Source organism: Lupinus angustifolius, chromosome LG01, assembly GCF_001865875.1.
Source record: "Lupinus angustifolius cultivar Tanjil chromosome LG01, LupAngTanjil_v1.0, whole genome shotgun sequence".
NCBI lineage: Eukaryota > Viridiplantae > Streptophyta > Magnoliopsida > Fabales > Fabaceae > Lupinus > Lupinus angustifolius.
The window spans coordinates 33,833,400-33,849,795 of NC_032009.1; the positions used below are offsets into that span (position 1 = coordinate 33,833,400).

At 33.6% G+C, this 16,396-nt stretch overlaps 2 protein-coding genes and 1 long non-coding RNA gene across 3 annotated transcripts in view; 1 reads left to right on the forward strand and 2 right to left on the reverse strand.

Annotated features, from left to right (window-relative positions):
* The window catches only part of LOC109361684, a 16,309-nt gene extending 7,953 nt beyond the window's left edge, over positions 1–8,356 (forward strand). Inside the window, exon 4 of the long non-coding RNA XR_002109316.1 lies at positions 8,194–8,356. This is a non-coding gene — a long non-coding RNA (uncharacterized LOC109361684). The remainder of the gene's footprint in view (positions 1–8,193) is intronic.
* LOC109361673 (photosystem I reaction center subunit N, chloroplastic-like) lies at positions 3,238–4,711 on the reverse strand. Its single transcript, XM_019607194.1, has 3 exons — positions 4,279–4,711; positions 3,902–4,027; positions 3,238–3,476 (listed from the first exon to the last, which is right to left on the reverse strand). Exons 1-3 carry the CDS (start codon positions 4,588–4,590, stop codon positions 3,387–3,389), a joined length of 528 nt encoding a protein of 175 aa, XP_019462739.1. The 5' UTR covers positions 4,591–4,711; the 3' UTR covers positions 3,238–3,386.
* On the reverse strand, positions 13,049–13,890 carry LOC109361662 (RING-H2 finger protein ATL78-like). The gene has a single exon (XM_019607184.1). It carries the CDS (start codon positions 13,768–13,770, stop codon positions 13,105–13,107), a length of 666 nt encoding a protein of 221 aa, XP_019462729.1. The 5' UTR covers positions 13,771–13,890; the 3' UTR covers positions 13,049–13,104.

The window sequence follows — 16,396 nt, forward strand, 5'->3', positions numbered from 1 at the left end:
AAGAGGTTGTCGTTCAGATATTGTGCATGCAACAATTAATGCATCATATCTTTGACATCAATGTACAGTTTTAACCCTTACAAAGAATATGCATTTACAAAATCATGATAATGAATCAGATATAAAGCAATTCTCTGAGTGGATACTAAAGATGAGAAATAGAAAATTATCCGAGCCTAATGATGGTTGTGCTGAAATTGATATCTCATACGAACTTCTAATTGTAGATTATGATAACCTAATTGAGGTCATAGTCTCTAGCACCTACCCAAACTTACAAGATCATTACAAGGATGAATAATTTCTTCAATGTAGAGCAATACTTGCATTAACAATTGAGATTGTTGATCAAATCAATGAATATGTTTTGATGAAAATTCCAGGTAAAGTATTCAATTTTATTCGACATACACATTTATGTTATATGTATTACATTTACTATATTTATAGTAATAATATTCTAATGTATACTTATAGGCCATGAAAATAAATACTTGAGTTCAGATGAAGTTGATATGTCTGATGCTAATGATAATGAATCATTCAACATGCTAACTCTGGAATTTCTAAATTCACTATCAACATCAGGTCTTCCAAATCATAAGATCAAACTAAAAGTAGGCACCCCGATTATGTTGTTAAGGAATTTAGATATGTCTGAAGGGTTATGTAACGGTACAAGGTTGGTGGTTACGAAGATGACTAATCATGTAGTAGAGGCAAAAATAATGTCTGGAAAAAATATTGGGAATATCATTTACATTCCTAGGTTATCAAGGTCATCATCTCAATCTCCATGACCTTTCATGCTTATCCGAAGACAGTTCCCTGTAATTGTATCATATGCTATGACAATCAACAAATCGCAAGGACAATCACTAGAGAGCGTAGGGTTGTATTTGCGTAAATCAGTATTCAGTCATGGTCAATTGTATGTAGTTGTTTCAAGAGTACAAGGCAAAAAGGATTGAAGATATTGATACATGACAAGGATGGTATACCACTTAAGTCAACGACAAATGTCGTTTATAAAGAAATTTTCTAAAATCTGTAACATGTATTCTATAACTTATTTTACATTATGTTTCAAATATTTATTTCTAATTAATACATTTTTTTTAAATAACAGATTCAATATCATCTCAATATACAACAACTTTACATTAACAATCAAGTATATACAAAACAAGGTTTATGAGGTAATCTTTATTCACATTCTCGTGTTAACAAACATCGTGTTTGCAACTAAATTCATTCGAACTTTCATAACATTTTTCATTATTTTAACATTACAGGTTCAATACCATTTCATAGTCTCAATATTTTTACATCAGCAATGGAATATTACAAACAATGTTTTAGTAGGTAATCCTCAGTAACATTTTCATTAACAAGTTAAGTTGTTACTCTTTAATTAAATTCATGCAATATACATTATCACTCGTGCGAATTCACAGGTTTCTTACTAATTATTGTAATATAATAAACTTCGTTAGCATATCCTGTTATGTTATTCTCAATTCTTTATTTTATTTCTGTTGCCGGTTCTAACGATAATAAATATCATTTTTCTTAGCACAATAATACGGTCTGTGTTATTTAAGTAGTGTCCGTGTTTCCCTGGAGTTTTACATTATGATCATTTTTCAGGCATTCAGTAAAGTTCACACCAATATATCTTTTATTTATTTATACAAGATATCAATTTGTATTTTATTAGATCTTTAAGATAATCAAAAGGTCAATAATTTGATTCATATGAGTGATACTTATATACTTAAAATTAGTTTCTTACCCATAGAATAAGAGAATGATACCTTTGATAGTATAAAAAAAAATTTGTACTTTATTATATCACGGCAATGAAGAACTGATAGAAAGCAAAAATAAGTGAATTCCACGCAAAGATTAAATTATTATTCCTCGCTTCGCTTGGGTATAACTCATCCCATACAGTAAAATTGTACATATTAGGTAATGTTCTTTTGGTATATGATAGTGACTGGTGGGTATATAAAATATTTAATCATTTTATCCATCATTCAGCATCATTTAACTAGCTTTTAATTTTTCAAAAGGAAAATCGCTTATTAGCAGGTAACTAGGATATGATGTTTATAAAAAAGGAGAAAAAAATAACTAGGATATGATGGACCAAACTTTTGCATATACTTTTATCTCAATCCATACATAGTCAAAATATATTCTAAGTTGTCTTACGTTTGAAGGGGATATGATACCCTTCCTGAAGTGGTGGTTGCTGCTTTTCTTCACTTGAATAACTTGGTGACCAAGCACCAAATAACGCATTTGTTGATTTTTTAATGCGATACTGGTTCATCCTGTGGATACCAACCTCAAAAGCAATCATGAAAGTATATTTCTTTTAATGAATCTATGGTATTTATCATGAAGAAGAATTTGTTTCGGAAATAAGTGGGACGTGTATGTTAATTATTAGAAACTATTCTGTTTATAGGTGAGTATTGTGTGATTCAATTACATGCTCAAAACTACATAGAACAACTCCTCCCCAAAAGAGAAACTATACAACAACCAATAGGTAATACATTTGACAATTCTTGTACACTGCTAGCTTATATCAATAGTTAATAAGAGTCACTATAAGCCTTTAAAATGACTGAAAAATGCAGAAGAAACTAACAACCTACAGATCCAATTAATTTATTTGTGATGAATAAGATGTTGGATGAGTGAAGGGAATAGAGTATGAACAAATTTTTGGGCTGTTGTTACTTGCAACTCTGCTTGATACTATAATCAATCTTAGTATGAACCTTGGAGTTCCTCATCTCACAACCAAACTTTACCATATGATAGATTCTAAAGAATTACTTGTGCATGTTTTACAAATGGGTGTATTTTTTGTTTCTGCTTTGCTGGATAGTGGAACTGATTGATTATGAAGTTTTAACCATGATTGAATAGAATGGGCAGACAAAGCAAATTCTACAAGTCAGCTTTTTATATATGGCCTTAAAATCTTCTACATGAATGCTTTAGGATTATATGGGTTGAGTTTTGGAGAGAAATTGAGAGAAAATAAAGGTTTCAGAGCCACGAAACATATTGGTGAGATGTCTAAGACACTATTTGTAAATAGAATCCAATCCAAACACGCTATCTAGTCTTGATTCACCCGAGTTATATTTGGATATAAAATAATTATTAAGTAAAGTTTTGCATTTTATTTCAAAGCATTGCATTTGAAGAGACTTGATGTAATAATTTCAACTAAGCCAATTGGATTTAGTTTTTTCATTTGTTATACCCAACAGAAAATCATTATAGCAACAATAATGAAATTACAGCAGAAGAATATCGGGTATTAGCAAGAAGTTTGGTACATGAAATTGTTCCCCCTTTCACCACTTCCAGAAAACATTCGAACCACACTTGTATTTGTCCCTTCCTTCGCACTCAAGCTCCAAATCATCGGAAATAAATGGCACTTTCTGCATAAATTAAAAGAAAGATAGGAAAAGAGGACTCAAAGATAGGCATTTAAGGACAAAAAAATAATCTTAAACGTGAAATTAACACAAGGAGATGGTCTCGTAGTAAGACCCACTAAATCTCAGGATAGCCAAAAGGTCAAATGATTCAATTACTTGGGACGACATAGTTAGGAGAGACACATATATCTCGAAAAAGATTAATTCATTAACCAATAAGTAAAAAAATATCATTGGTAATACCAAAAGAAAATAAACATAAAATCTTTTTACTTTATTTTGTATTTTTGAAACATGTATATAAAGTAAATAAGAGATATGAATAAATATATAATGTATAAATGGTAATATTCAAAACTTAATGTTCATATAACAACCTTGTAAAACACAAAGACTTGGAAAAGCAAATAACAAAGGCTATATACCTTTTGCTTGGCAAGATCTTGGCAACCAGTGAAATTCTCAGGGAATTTGCAAGTGCCAAATTGCACAGTGTATGCTCTAGCAAAATTTGCTCCACTTGTAGCTAACCTCTTCTTGTCATTCAGTTCCTATATCAATCATAAAAATTAAACCCATTACATATAATGGCAATTAAGAATACAGAATAATGTATATTCTTGTATTCTTATATTACGAGATAAGTTATCTACCCGGTTCATAAAAAATGTGACATCTATTATACCATTGTGTCAACCTATTATGGTTGTACAAAACCTAACTTCATCCTATTAAAATTATCAACCCAAAAAAAGGGTAACTAAACCATGACTATATAGCAAAGGCAAGAGATAGAATAGACCTTGTTGGCCTTGCTCTTTTCAAGGTAATCTTCAATGACACCAGCATTGGCAGCAGAATTTGAAGCAATAGCTGCAGTGCTAAAAAGGGTAGCTGCCAAGAAAACAAGGGCACCTCTTCTTCCTTCACTTGCTTGTGATTCTTTGGCTTGTGGAATTCTGGCTTGCTGAGCCTTGATCACATGCAACTTCTGACCAGAGACTGGTGGTGATGCAACTGAAGGCATGGAAGTGAGCTTAGCATTGAGTTCTGAGCAACCAGAACCAGATATGGTGTAGGTACAAGCCAAGACACTAGAATTCATGGCAGCCATGGATGAAGATTTTTGTAATCTTGATCAGAGTTGTATGGAAAATTAACTTGATTTGCAAATGGGGTGCTTAGTCTTAGAGGGTATTTTATTTTTTGTTTGTTTGAGGCTAAGGATGTGTGACAAGGAGTGATGTGTTAAAAGGTGTGGCTAAAATAATTTAGATTGTGGTAGGAATGTGGATAAGGTCAGATTGCCTCACTCCTTATTGGTAAACCTTGCTCTCCTTGCTATTTTTAAGACATTTCAGATTCTATGGTGTATATTATTCTAGGACCCGCATGGAAATAAGAGTAACTATATGAAAGCATATAGAAGAAGGGAATCAGATTTCTGTTACGTGATGAAAATTATTGTTTTTACTTTTAGTCTTAAGATATAATATCTTATTATTATATTTAATAAGTAAAAATGTTATATTATATAAGTTTTTCTTTTATTTTTTATGTATAATCGTACGTGAGAGGATACTTACCAAGAAGAAGGAGTGCATGTAACATAGTCATATACAACGAATTAAATTATACCACAATTGTAATGTGACAATCAATCACAATCATATGGTTGCATCAGACTGTATTTAAGCTACAACAGTTTGTATCAGACAGCATTAAGGCACATCAAATGCAAAGTTATTTTTTAATTACAGAATAATTCGCACTGCAATCCATATCAACGACCGCAATGATAATAATAACAATCGTGACCATAACTACAATTTAAAACATAGTCGACTGTCAAGAAAATTGTAAATTTTTTTGCGAGTTGATGGCATTTTAACTCAATAAGCTATGCTAAACACATTGATTTACAATGTTATAACTTCATTAATGTTAGAGTAGTCCAATTTATTGTTTTGTAACTGTTTTAGTTAAAATGTATCTGACTTCTTTTATTCCTTCAATTAATCTGGTCTACCTTTATGACTAGATTCATTATCAGTTAGTTTTCTGGTTTGCTATAAGTAAAAAGTTATTGCTCCTTTTGTATTTACATTTTTAGAATATCAAATATAGAATAGGATAATATTCTTTCTCTCTCTTGCATTTTCTATTTTCTCATTCTCTCTATTTCTCTTTCTGTTTCTCACGGGAACATCTTCTTCTCTATTCTTCACGGTTCTCACTTCCCTCTCTTCTTCTCTCATTCTACAAAAACAAATATGGTATCAGAGCTTAGAGATCCGAAATCACCATGGATTTTCCACCGGAATCAACACCACCGTCTCTCTCTCCTCGTCCTACCATCGATGTTCCTCTGTCAACAGTGACATGAGGTTTTCTATGAGAATGTTGCTCAGACATCTCCCAAGAACCATTTTCCATTGCTGGACAACAGCAACGCAAGAACCAATTTTTTGCCTACAATACTGATTCTGTTTTTCCTTCTCACGTGGAGCAAGATTCTGCATAAACAACAACGTTGTATCAGTCTAGTGCTCCCTCTTATGGTCGAGGTCATGGCAATTATTTTGGTCGAGGCAGGGGTGACCGGTTTGGACGTGGTCGAGGTTCTGTCCGGTGTCAACTTTGCTACAAGGCTGGTCATGAGGCTCTGCAATGCTAGTACAAGTTTGATTTAGTAATGCAGTCACAACTGTCTCCGGTTTCTGCACAGTATGCTCCACCGGTTTCTGCTCCTGTTATGTGCCCTTATGCTCATTCCCAGTTTTAGCATCAGCCTACAGGGCATTATAACAACAATACTCCTTCTGTGGCTCATTTAGGATTTCATCAACCTTCTGTTTTGGGACCAACACCTATGTCTCCTGCTCATTCATATGCTGATTCATTCTATCCTACACAAGGACAACCTAGTCCTCATCATCTTCCGGTTACGATTGAACCACAAGCATACAATTCCCAGCTGTGGTACCCTGATTCTGGAGCTACACATCACATTACCTCATATTCTTCTAATTTGATGCACTCTGCTGGCCTTCCTGGATCGGACAATATTTTTATGGGTAATGGTTCTAGTGCTCCTATTACAGGTATTGGGGACTCTGAGTTTAACTCCCCTTATGATCTGTCTCGAGTCCTCACTCTTAAAAATTTACTTCTGGTTACCAAAAACCTTGTTAGTGTTAGTCAATTTGCTAGAGATAATGCTGTTTATTTTGAGTTTCATTCTCACTATTGTTGTGTGAAATCTTAGGTTGATGGAACCTTACTTCTAGAAGTAACTCTCAGTCATGAAGGGTTGTATGTATTCACCAATCTTCAATTTCTAGCCTCCTTGTCCAGTTCTGTTTCGGTTTCTACTAGTCCCAATATAACTTCGAGTTGTAATTTTTCTGTTTCTCCTACTCATACACATTCTAGAAATGAAAACTTGTACTTGTTATGACATTCTCGTTTAGGACACCCACATAAAGAAGTTGTACAACATATTTTGAAACATTGTAAACTTCCTCTCATGAATAAAAATACCACTGATTTTTGTAATGTTTGTGCTCTAGGTAAGTCACATCGTTTACCTTCAAAACCCTCACACACGGTTTATTCCACTCCCTTTGAGTTAGTGTTTGTTGACCTTTGGGGGTCAGCTCCGGTTATATCGATTTCCGGGTACAAATATTATATATCTATTGTTGATTCTTGCACCAGATATACTTGAGTGTTTCTTCTTAAACAAAAGTCTGAAGCTCTTACTCTTTTCAAACAATTTCATACTATGATTGGGGTTCAATTTAAGGGAGTTTTGAAATCTGTTCATACTGATTGGGTGGGGAATTTTGTCCATTTGCTTCTCTTCTAAGCACTCTCGGTATTCATCACAGAGTTATTAGTCCTCATACTCATCATCAAAATGGTGTTATTGAAATGAAACATCGACATATTGTAGAATTGGGTTAACATTGCTTGCCCAAGCCTCTCTTCCTTTGACATATTGGGAATATGCTTTTGAGACTGCTGTCTATCTCATTAATAGACTACTCAGTCAATCCATTAAGGGTAGTGTGCCTTACATGTGTCTATACAAAAATCTCTACTGACTATACCTTTTTGAAAGTCTTTGGTTGTTCGTGTTTTCCGTGTTTAAGACCATACAATAAGCACAAATTACAATATAGGTCAGCCGAGTCTACCTTTTTAGGGTATTCTTTACATCACAAGGGATATAAGTGTCTCTCCTCTACAGGTAGAATGTACATTTCACGTGATGTTGTTTTTAATGAAACCAAGTTTCCTTTCAGTCTCTATCCCCCTTCCATACCCAAACAACAGTCTAATAGTAGTGTGTGTATACCTCTTACCGTGGTGTCTCATTCTCCTCCTTCGAGTAGTCTGCCACATTCCTCCATTTTAGATACTACATCCGATCCTACCTCATCCTCTACTCCTTCTTAGTTTTCTGCTCAGCCTTCCTTGGATCCTATTCCTAGTTAGGTTTTTCCTGTTAACTCTCATCCTATGCTTACTCGGTCAAAAACTGCTCAGTCTAAAACCTTGTCTACACCAAGTGCCCTCACTGCCTATATTGAACTAAAATCGGCCAAGGTAGCTTTGTCCCTTCTTGAGTGGCGAAGAGCTATGGAAGTAGAGTTTGATGCTCTAATGAAAAATGACACTCGAAGTTTGGTTCCCCTACCTGAGAATAGAGAAGCTATTGGGTGCAAATGGGTGTTCATGGTCAAAGAGAACCCTGATGGTACTATTAATAAATACAAAGCTAGGTTGGTTGCTAAAGGGTTTCATCAAAAACCTAGGTTTGACTACAATGAAACGTTCTCTCCTATTGTAAGACTTGTTTCTGTTCGAGTTATGCTAACCTTGGCTCTAACCTATGGATGGGATGTTCAACAAATTGATGTTAATAATGCCTTTTTGAATGGAGTTCTTGAGGAGGTGGTATACATGCAACAACCAGAAGGATTCAAGATTTCGGATAACACTTTAGTTTGCAAGCTGAATAAAGCCATTTATGTTCTTAAGCAAGCTCCACATGCCTGGTTTGACAAATTAGCTGGAACACTCTTATCCTTTGGTTTCCGAAAATGTAGGTGTGATCATTCTCTCTTTCTGTCGACTACTTCTACACACAAATTGTTTGCGTTATGTTATGTTAACGATATTATCTTCACGTGTACCTCTCCTACTTTGATCAAGCAACTTATTGAGAAGATGAATCTTGATTTTGCCCTAAAAGATCTTGGTGCTTTAGATTATTTTTTGGGCATTGAAATTCAGAAACTTCCAAATAGATCTCTTCTTCTTACTCAATCCAAGTACATCAAAGACTTACTACAGAAATTTCATATGAATGATATGAAAAGCCTGCCTACTCCTATGGTTGGGGGTTGCAAGCTTACTAAACATGGGAGCAATTTCTTGGAAGACGGAAAAGTATATCGATCTCTTGCTGGGGCTCTATAGTATATCACAATTACGAGACCAGAGATCTCCTATAGTATCAGTAAGGTTTGTCAGTTTCCCTCTCAACCTCAAGAAGAACATTGGAAAGCTCTAAAACGAATCCTGTGATATCTTCAAGGGACTATCACTCATGGCCTACTTTTAAAACCAGCATCTCCTTATCATCCTCTTCCTCTCTATACCTACTGTGATGTTGATTGGGCTTCTGATCCCGATGATAGGAAATCTACTTCAGGGGCCTGTGTTTATCTAGGTCCTAATTTGGTCTCTTGGTGGTCGAAGAAGCAAAAATGGGTTGCTCGATCCATAGCTGAAGCTGAACATCGCAGCTTAACTATTGTTGCTAGTGAGATGATCTGGATTCAAAATCTTCTTCAGGAGTTAGAATTTTAGAGTTATGTTCCAGTGGTTTACTGTGATGATATGAGCACCGTTTTACTTTCCAGAAATCTAGTCTTGCACTCAAGGACTAAACATATTGAACTTGATCTCTTTTGGGTCAGAGAAAGAGTAATCAACAAACAATTACTTGTTGAGCACGTTTCATCTGAGCATCAAGTTGCGGATATTCTGACCAAGCCTCTATCCTCTTCTCGTTTTACTCTTCTTCGGGACAAGCTTCACATCACTGATCTATATACTGCTCAACAAAGATCATCGTAGCTTCGAATTTAGGGGAGAATGTTAGAGTAGTTCAATTTAACTGTTTTGTAACTGATTTAGTTAAAATGTATCTGACTTCTTTTATTCCTTCAAAGAATCTTGTCCATCTTTATGACCAGATTCATTACCAGTTAGTTTTCTGTTTTTTTTTTGTGCTTCGGAAATAAAAACACAAAAAGAGCGGAAAGAAAACTAAGTCAAAGAGACAATATCCAACTCCAAGAGAGACAGAACTTCTGCAGGAGGAGAGTCCCAAATTCTAGAAGTTTCAAGAGATCCAAGGCTGAGCTTAGCCAGAAAGTCTGCCACTGAATTCCCTTCTCTGAAGATATGATAGGTTCTAACCTCCCAATTTCTCTCGAGCATTTCACTAATACTGAGAATAATTTCTGCCAATCTGTCCAAAGGAACTTGGACTCTTCTCGAAATGAAGTTAGTTTTCTGGTTTGCTATAAGTAAAGAGTTCTTGCTCCTTTTGTATTTACATTTTCAGAATATCAAATAAAGAATAGGATAATATTCTCTCTCTTGCATTTTCTATTTTCTCATTCTCTCTGTTTTTCTCTCTCTTTCTCATGAGAACATCTTCTTCTCTATTCTTCACGGTTCTCACTTCCCTCACTTCTTCTCTCATTCTACAAAAACAAATAATTAAAAATTATACATAGTCATTCTAAATTTAATCAAAGGGGTTTATGGAATCTTAGAATTTAGTTCAATTCATTTTGCAACAATTCACTTAAAGGCAAGCTAGAGATTACTCTAAAAGACTATTTTTTAATTATTTGTGCTTTCTCTTGCAAGCTTGGTTATGTTTCATAGTGCGATTCTTCATGGAGCCAAGATTGCGGCTCAAAGAGGTTTCAGAAAGATTATGGTTAAAGCAGATTCTCAAACTGCTATCAGGTTCTTGGAAAAAATCTAAATGGGAAGCTAAAAATGTAAAAATAAGTTTAAGAAGCCTGTAATTTTCATATAAGTTGAACATATTGTGTAACGATGTGAGTTTAATAAGAGACACATAAATCCTACCTTAAAGTTGAGTTTATCATATCACAAGGTTCAAGTATCATGAATTAATTCTACAAAACTTGGAGAAATAAAGGAGATGTAAACTACAGAATTTAAATAGGATAAATGAAATTGAGGAATACTCTATATGTTATATATGTAATAGAAATGTGAGTTAAATTTATGAGAAAAATTTACTGGATAAGTATAAAACATGGAACGTGGTCTAAGATTGAATGTTGTAAACTATGTAAACTAACTAATGTAACATAGATGAGATTGTTATATTGGCTAAATAGACACATTAGATAATATTTAATTAAAAATGAATACATATGATTAAGTTTTTGCAAGGATAGTAGAGGTAGCCCAATTATCTTAAGGACCACAAACATTTACCATACTGCATATGCTGCGACAAGATCATATATAATTCGGATCTTGAGTTTTAGGGTGTGTTTGGGAGTACTATTTTAGAGGGGGGGAAGGAAGGGGAGGGTTTAGGAGAGAGATTCCCTTGTTTGGGAGTTTAGTGGAGGAGAGGGGAGGGTTTTGAAGGATTTTTCAAACCCCCTCAAACCCTCCAAATGCCAAAATACCTAGTTCCCCCAAATTGGGATGTTTTGGAAGGAAAATAAGCCAAATTACCTAACTACCCTTACTAATATTATTCTATAACATATAATACATAACATACTATTGATTTTTTAAAGGAGGAAGAGGGATAAAATAGTATTTTTGTATTATATTAACCCTCCATCCCCTCCTATATAAATTCTACACTCCCAAACAAGGGAGTGGTTTAGTTGGATTTGCCCTCCCTTCTCCTTCATTTCCTCCCCCTCTTTACCCTCTCCTTTCCTTTCCCTCCTAACTCCCAAACAAAGCCTTAGGCTTTGTTTGGGAGTTAGGAGGGAAAGGGAAGGAGAGGGATGAGAAGGTAAAGAGAGAGGAGGAAGGGAAAGAAAATGGAAGGCAAATTCAGGTAAGCCCATCCCTTGTTTGGAAGTAGGAAATTTAGATAGGAGGTGGATGGAGGGTTAATGTAATACAAAATATTATTTTACCCTCCTTTAAAAAATCAATAGTATGTTATGTATTATATAATGTAAAAAAATGTGCATAAATATAATTAGAAAATATTAGTAAGGGTAATTATGTATTTAACATTGTTTTCCTCCCAAAAACCCCAATTTGGAGGACACCAAAAAATGGTATAAGGAGGGCTTTGGAGGGTTTTAAAAATTCTCCAAAATCCTCCCCCTTCTCTAACCAAACTCCCAAACAAGGGAATCTCATCCTAAGCCCTCCCCTTCATTCCCTTCCCCTTCAAAATAAGTCTCCCAAACAAGGCCTTCGTAAATCAAAGTTCAGCCACCTGGGATACCTAGTGTGATTAGTCAGTGTCCGCAATGAGACACTTTGTAAATTGTAAGTACTATGTTATAATACTTACCCTTTATGCTAACTTTATTGGTAACTGATTGGTAGTGGTTTTCTAACTCAGCTTCCATTCACTATATGCCGATTAAATATGCTCCATGAAGTAGATGAAGTATTTGACTAAGGTGGAAACAGGTTATGCCATACCAAACTTTGCCTTAAACAAGTCCAGCCTATATAGTATATAGGAGCCTGAGCCCGACCTGTTAGCTTCTTAATTTTTTTTAAAGTCTACGTCTTACCTGTTTAAAAGTCTGACCTGGTCTGTTAGCCTGTTTAAATGTCTATTATACTATATGTTCATAATATAGGCTACCATGTCTACATTTTACTAGGATAGGCTTATTTTTATTAGACTCATCTAATTCTAATAATTAAATTATATTTTTATATTAATATTACATATATAATAATATTTTTTAATTAAAATAGTATAATTTCAACATTCTTATATAATATAACTAAATATGTTGGTCTGTTAGGTTTAATATGTCTTTTAGGTGGCCTAAAGTCTGACCTGTTAAACTAAATAGGCTTTTTAGAAAGCCTGACCTGTTAAGCTAAATAAGCTTTTTAGAAAGCCTAAACCTGACTTGTTCATAAAAAAGTCTGTCTGACCTAGTCTGTTATAGGTCAGGTAATAGGTCCCTGATATATATATATATATATATATATATGACACATTGTAAAAAAAATATTTCTTTTTCTCGGGATTTTGTAATAGCAATCAAGGCTGATATAAATCTTTGATCTCTTTGTGCTCATGCATGACCTTTAGTACTGTTGAACAATATGTTAGTTATAACTTGTAAGCTTATTTAAGTTAAACTTGTTAGTGAATAGTGAATACACATTCCTGCATCAACTAACTATTCACTTTAGTTGAAAAAGAATAATTACAATTTGAACTAGATTACTCTTACATTTGGGTACCAAAAAAAAAAGGAGAATTAACTCTAATAAATATTCACCAACAACCACTTTTTAGGTTGATTGGTTTGGCCATAAGATTGACATAAAATTAGTTTGTTTCCCTATAGTTACGAACAAAATCTTCTAACTGAAGTGGTTCAATTCTTATAATGGTTTCTGGCACCACAGTTGCTTGTGATGTAACAATCTTGTGGCAAGTCTCAATAAGACACTGTCTACACTTAGGGCAAGATGCGTGTGAACTAAGCCATTCATCAATGCAAGGAACATGAAAACCATGGTTGCACTTTGGCAAAAGTCGCACCTTATCATTATTGGTGAAATCTGAGAGACATATCACACATTCAGTGTCCAAATTTGGAAGATTCAACCCAGCTGAGTAGGTCACTATAGGGAAAGTCTTAAGAGCTTTCTTCTTGATTCCTGTGTTGGCTAATCCAGATGGAGGGTTACTTGTGCTAGATGAGTCAATATGAATGGCTAAGTTTGAACATCTTAAGGCACACTTTATAATGGAGTTCAAACCTAGTGAGCAAATAAGAGCACACAATAGGACTGAGAGAACCATGACAACATTTGAATCAAAATTATGGCTTCCAAGGTATAAATTTGTTGAGTTGTGGTTGTTTATGGTATTTGGTTGGCTGGCTGAGTTTGCTGATAGGTTAAGGTTTTGAAGGAGTAACCTCCTATAGTGGGAGACCCCAAGAAGTTCATGGTCATAGTGTGAAGTAAAGGTAGTTGAAGCATGCATGTTTGTTGGGGTTCTTTGTGTTTTTTGATGAGTTAGTTAGATAAGTTACTTAAGGTTGTTGCCTTGGGGGATTTATATATAGGCTTAGCACTAGAAAGTTAACATGATCTAGGTCCTATAGGATATGGTATCTGGCTTTTGATATAATATATATGAAAATATTATGAACTATATGGTGACAGGTTGCATATTAGAATATTCCACGGGTATTTTGGACAGATTGGAGATTTGAACTTTTTATCTTGTTTATTAGAGATAGATCTAGCATAGGATATGGACCCTCCTCCACTGATGGAGCCTTTTGTATACGGATCTTTCTAATCAAGATGAGTCTATTTCAATGTAGGTAAAATGTTTTTGGTATAACCAAAAGTATTTTTCACCCCATGAGTAAGAAATTAATTTTTTTCAGATTATATGAATGTATTTCTCAATAAATGTTAAACTCATAAATCGAACCTTTAATATTTTACTCATTATATGATGCGGTTGAGTCTTATACTAGACTAAGTCCTCATTAGGACCACATAATTTCATAAATCATATATATTAAATCAAAATGTTATTTTTGATACCTACAAATCTACGATTGCCTTAAATACCATATAATATGTGCATAGATTTATCATGGATTTAATATATATATACTGACAATATAAATATTTTTTTATAATGTCATTAAATTATTTATCATTCATATCTTAACCACCATCATTGATTTTCTCAAACAAAAGTAAAACAAATCAATGATATGTGTAAAAAACTTAAAATGGTGTTTTGGCAGATTTTAAACTCATTTATTATTCTCATAAAGCATATAAATCAATTGTTACTTACATCTGTATAGCCAGATGTCATATAAGTACTACATATATAAAGTACTAATAAAGCTTAACACGTTTCATAGATATCTGAGGTCTTTGAGTATGACTACATAGAGATTTGTTTTATGCCTTCTGTATGGGAAAAAACTGCTAGAGGAATTAATGCATGCCCAATTCAATAATCATGCCCGAGAAATGAACCTGAAACCTCCTTATAGAGATCACCTTCTTCTTGGTTGTGTTTTTGCCTATTCTTCTCCCTTCTTCTAATTCGGACCTTTTGGTGATGCATGATTCTTTTTATAGATCACTAAAAAGTAGAAAATATTGGAGAATGCTTTGGTTTTCTGCAAAGGAGTTTAGTTATATTTAAATTATGAACTTGATTCATGTTAGATCATGGATCGACTTGGTTTTGCACTAGTTTGGACTGAAAATATCATGAATTTATAAATTGGTGTGTGGACCTAAGTCTTATATCATACAATCTTGTAGCGGAAATCACTATTGACTATGTTTGTTCTATGTATTTGGGTTAGCACTCGTGTTTATTAAATTATTTTGCTTATCATAAAATAGTTGAAAAGTTTAGCTTTATGGTTCATAAAATGTCCCATCTTTTGGGTCCCAAAGAAAAAAGGACGAGGCAAGTGGTTCGTCCGTACTTGCCCACGGGTAAGAGTTAAAGTTAAAGTTAAAGGCTTTTGTTTGCTTTTTCACTAACTTCCCTCTTGGTGAACCTCAACTCATCTTAGCAAACATGAAACATGGTATTAGTGCAATATGCGCCATCACGTCAAGCATGAGCTTCAAACCTTCAACATCATCCACCAAATATCCATGGGATCGTTGGTTATTTCTACTTAACAAAAAGCAAAACCAAAAGAAGCTATGTTATAATATCACAACTGCAATTATAGACACAATATTGTAATTTCAGAAATCTTTACAATAGTATTGCCACCACAATAATGGCTATATATTACATTTTTTCAACATTTTTTTTGCAAATGCAATAAATACAAGTAACCACGACCATAAATACAGTCTAAAACAATGATAATTCCTTTTCAACTCCAATGACAATGGAGGAGATAATGCTGATATTGATTTTTCATACAACATATTGTAATTAGACAAGTATATATACACTTACATTTTCTTAAAGAATAATGCTACCTTTCCCCCTTAACATTCTGAATTATAACGACAGCTACTTATGTTAAGAGACCTGGTATGAATGCTACATACACTTTATGAGAGCCGTTGATATATGACAGATCTTCAAATACAATACTGGAGGAACTATGCTAAGTCCTCAAAATCATCATATTATTTGTAAGAATCAATCTTTCATATTAATGTTGGAATAATGATAATAATAAATTGCTTGAATTTAAAGATACTCAATAGTAGAGGTGACAATTGGATTAGTTTGAATGAATTTAGATTTGGATCCTAATAGATGGATAAAAAATTATTCATCAATTCATATAAATCAATTGCATCACAATTTTAAATTATCCAATTCATCCATATCCAATGGATTTCAATCCATTCATTCTATTTATGTATCCATTTTAATGGATTGGATAGATAGATAGATATTCAACCCACTTTTTTTTTTAATTTGAATAATTTTTTTTTAATAAAGCAATTTGAAGAAAAACAATTCTTTTTAAAATTATTATTTAATAAAACGTTTGTAAATATTAATTTTAAAAAAATGTTTTTTTTTTAAAAATTAAAAGTGTTTTTTTTTAAAAACAAAAATAATTTTATTAACAAACACTTTTAAAAAG

Excerpts from the sequence above, each read along its gene's own strand:
- LOC109361673 (XM_019607194.1), bottom strand. The coding sequence starts at position 4,590 with ATGGCTGCCATGAATTCTAGTGTCTTGGCTTGTACCTACACCATATCT. Across the intron at positions 4,028-4,278 it reads AAAAGAGCAAGGCCAACAAG|GAACTGAATGACAAGAAGAG; the intron begins GTCTATTCTATC and ends TGATTGATATAG. Across the intron at positions 3,477-3,901 it reads AAGATCTTGCCAAGCAAAAG|AAAGTGCCATTTATTTCCGA; the intron begins GTATATAGCCTT and ends TAATTTATGCAG.
- LOC109361662 (XM_019607184.1), bottom strand. The coding sequence starts at position 13,770 with ATGCATGCTTCAACTACCTTTACTTCACACTATGACCATGAACTTCTT.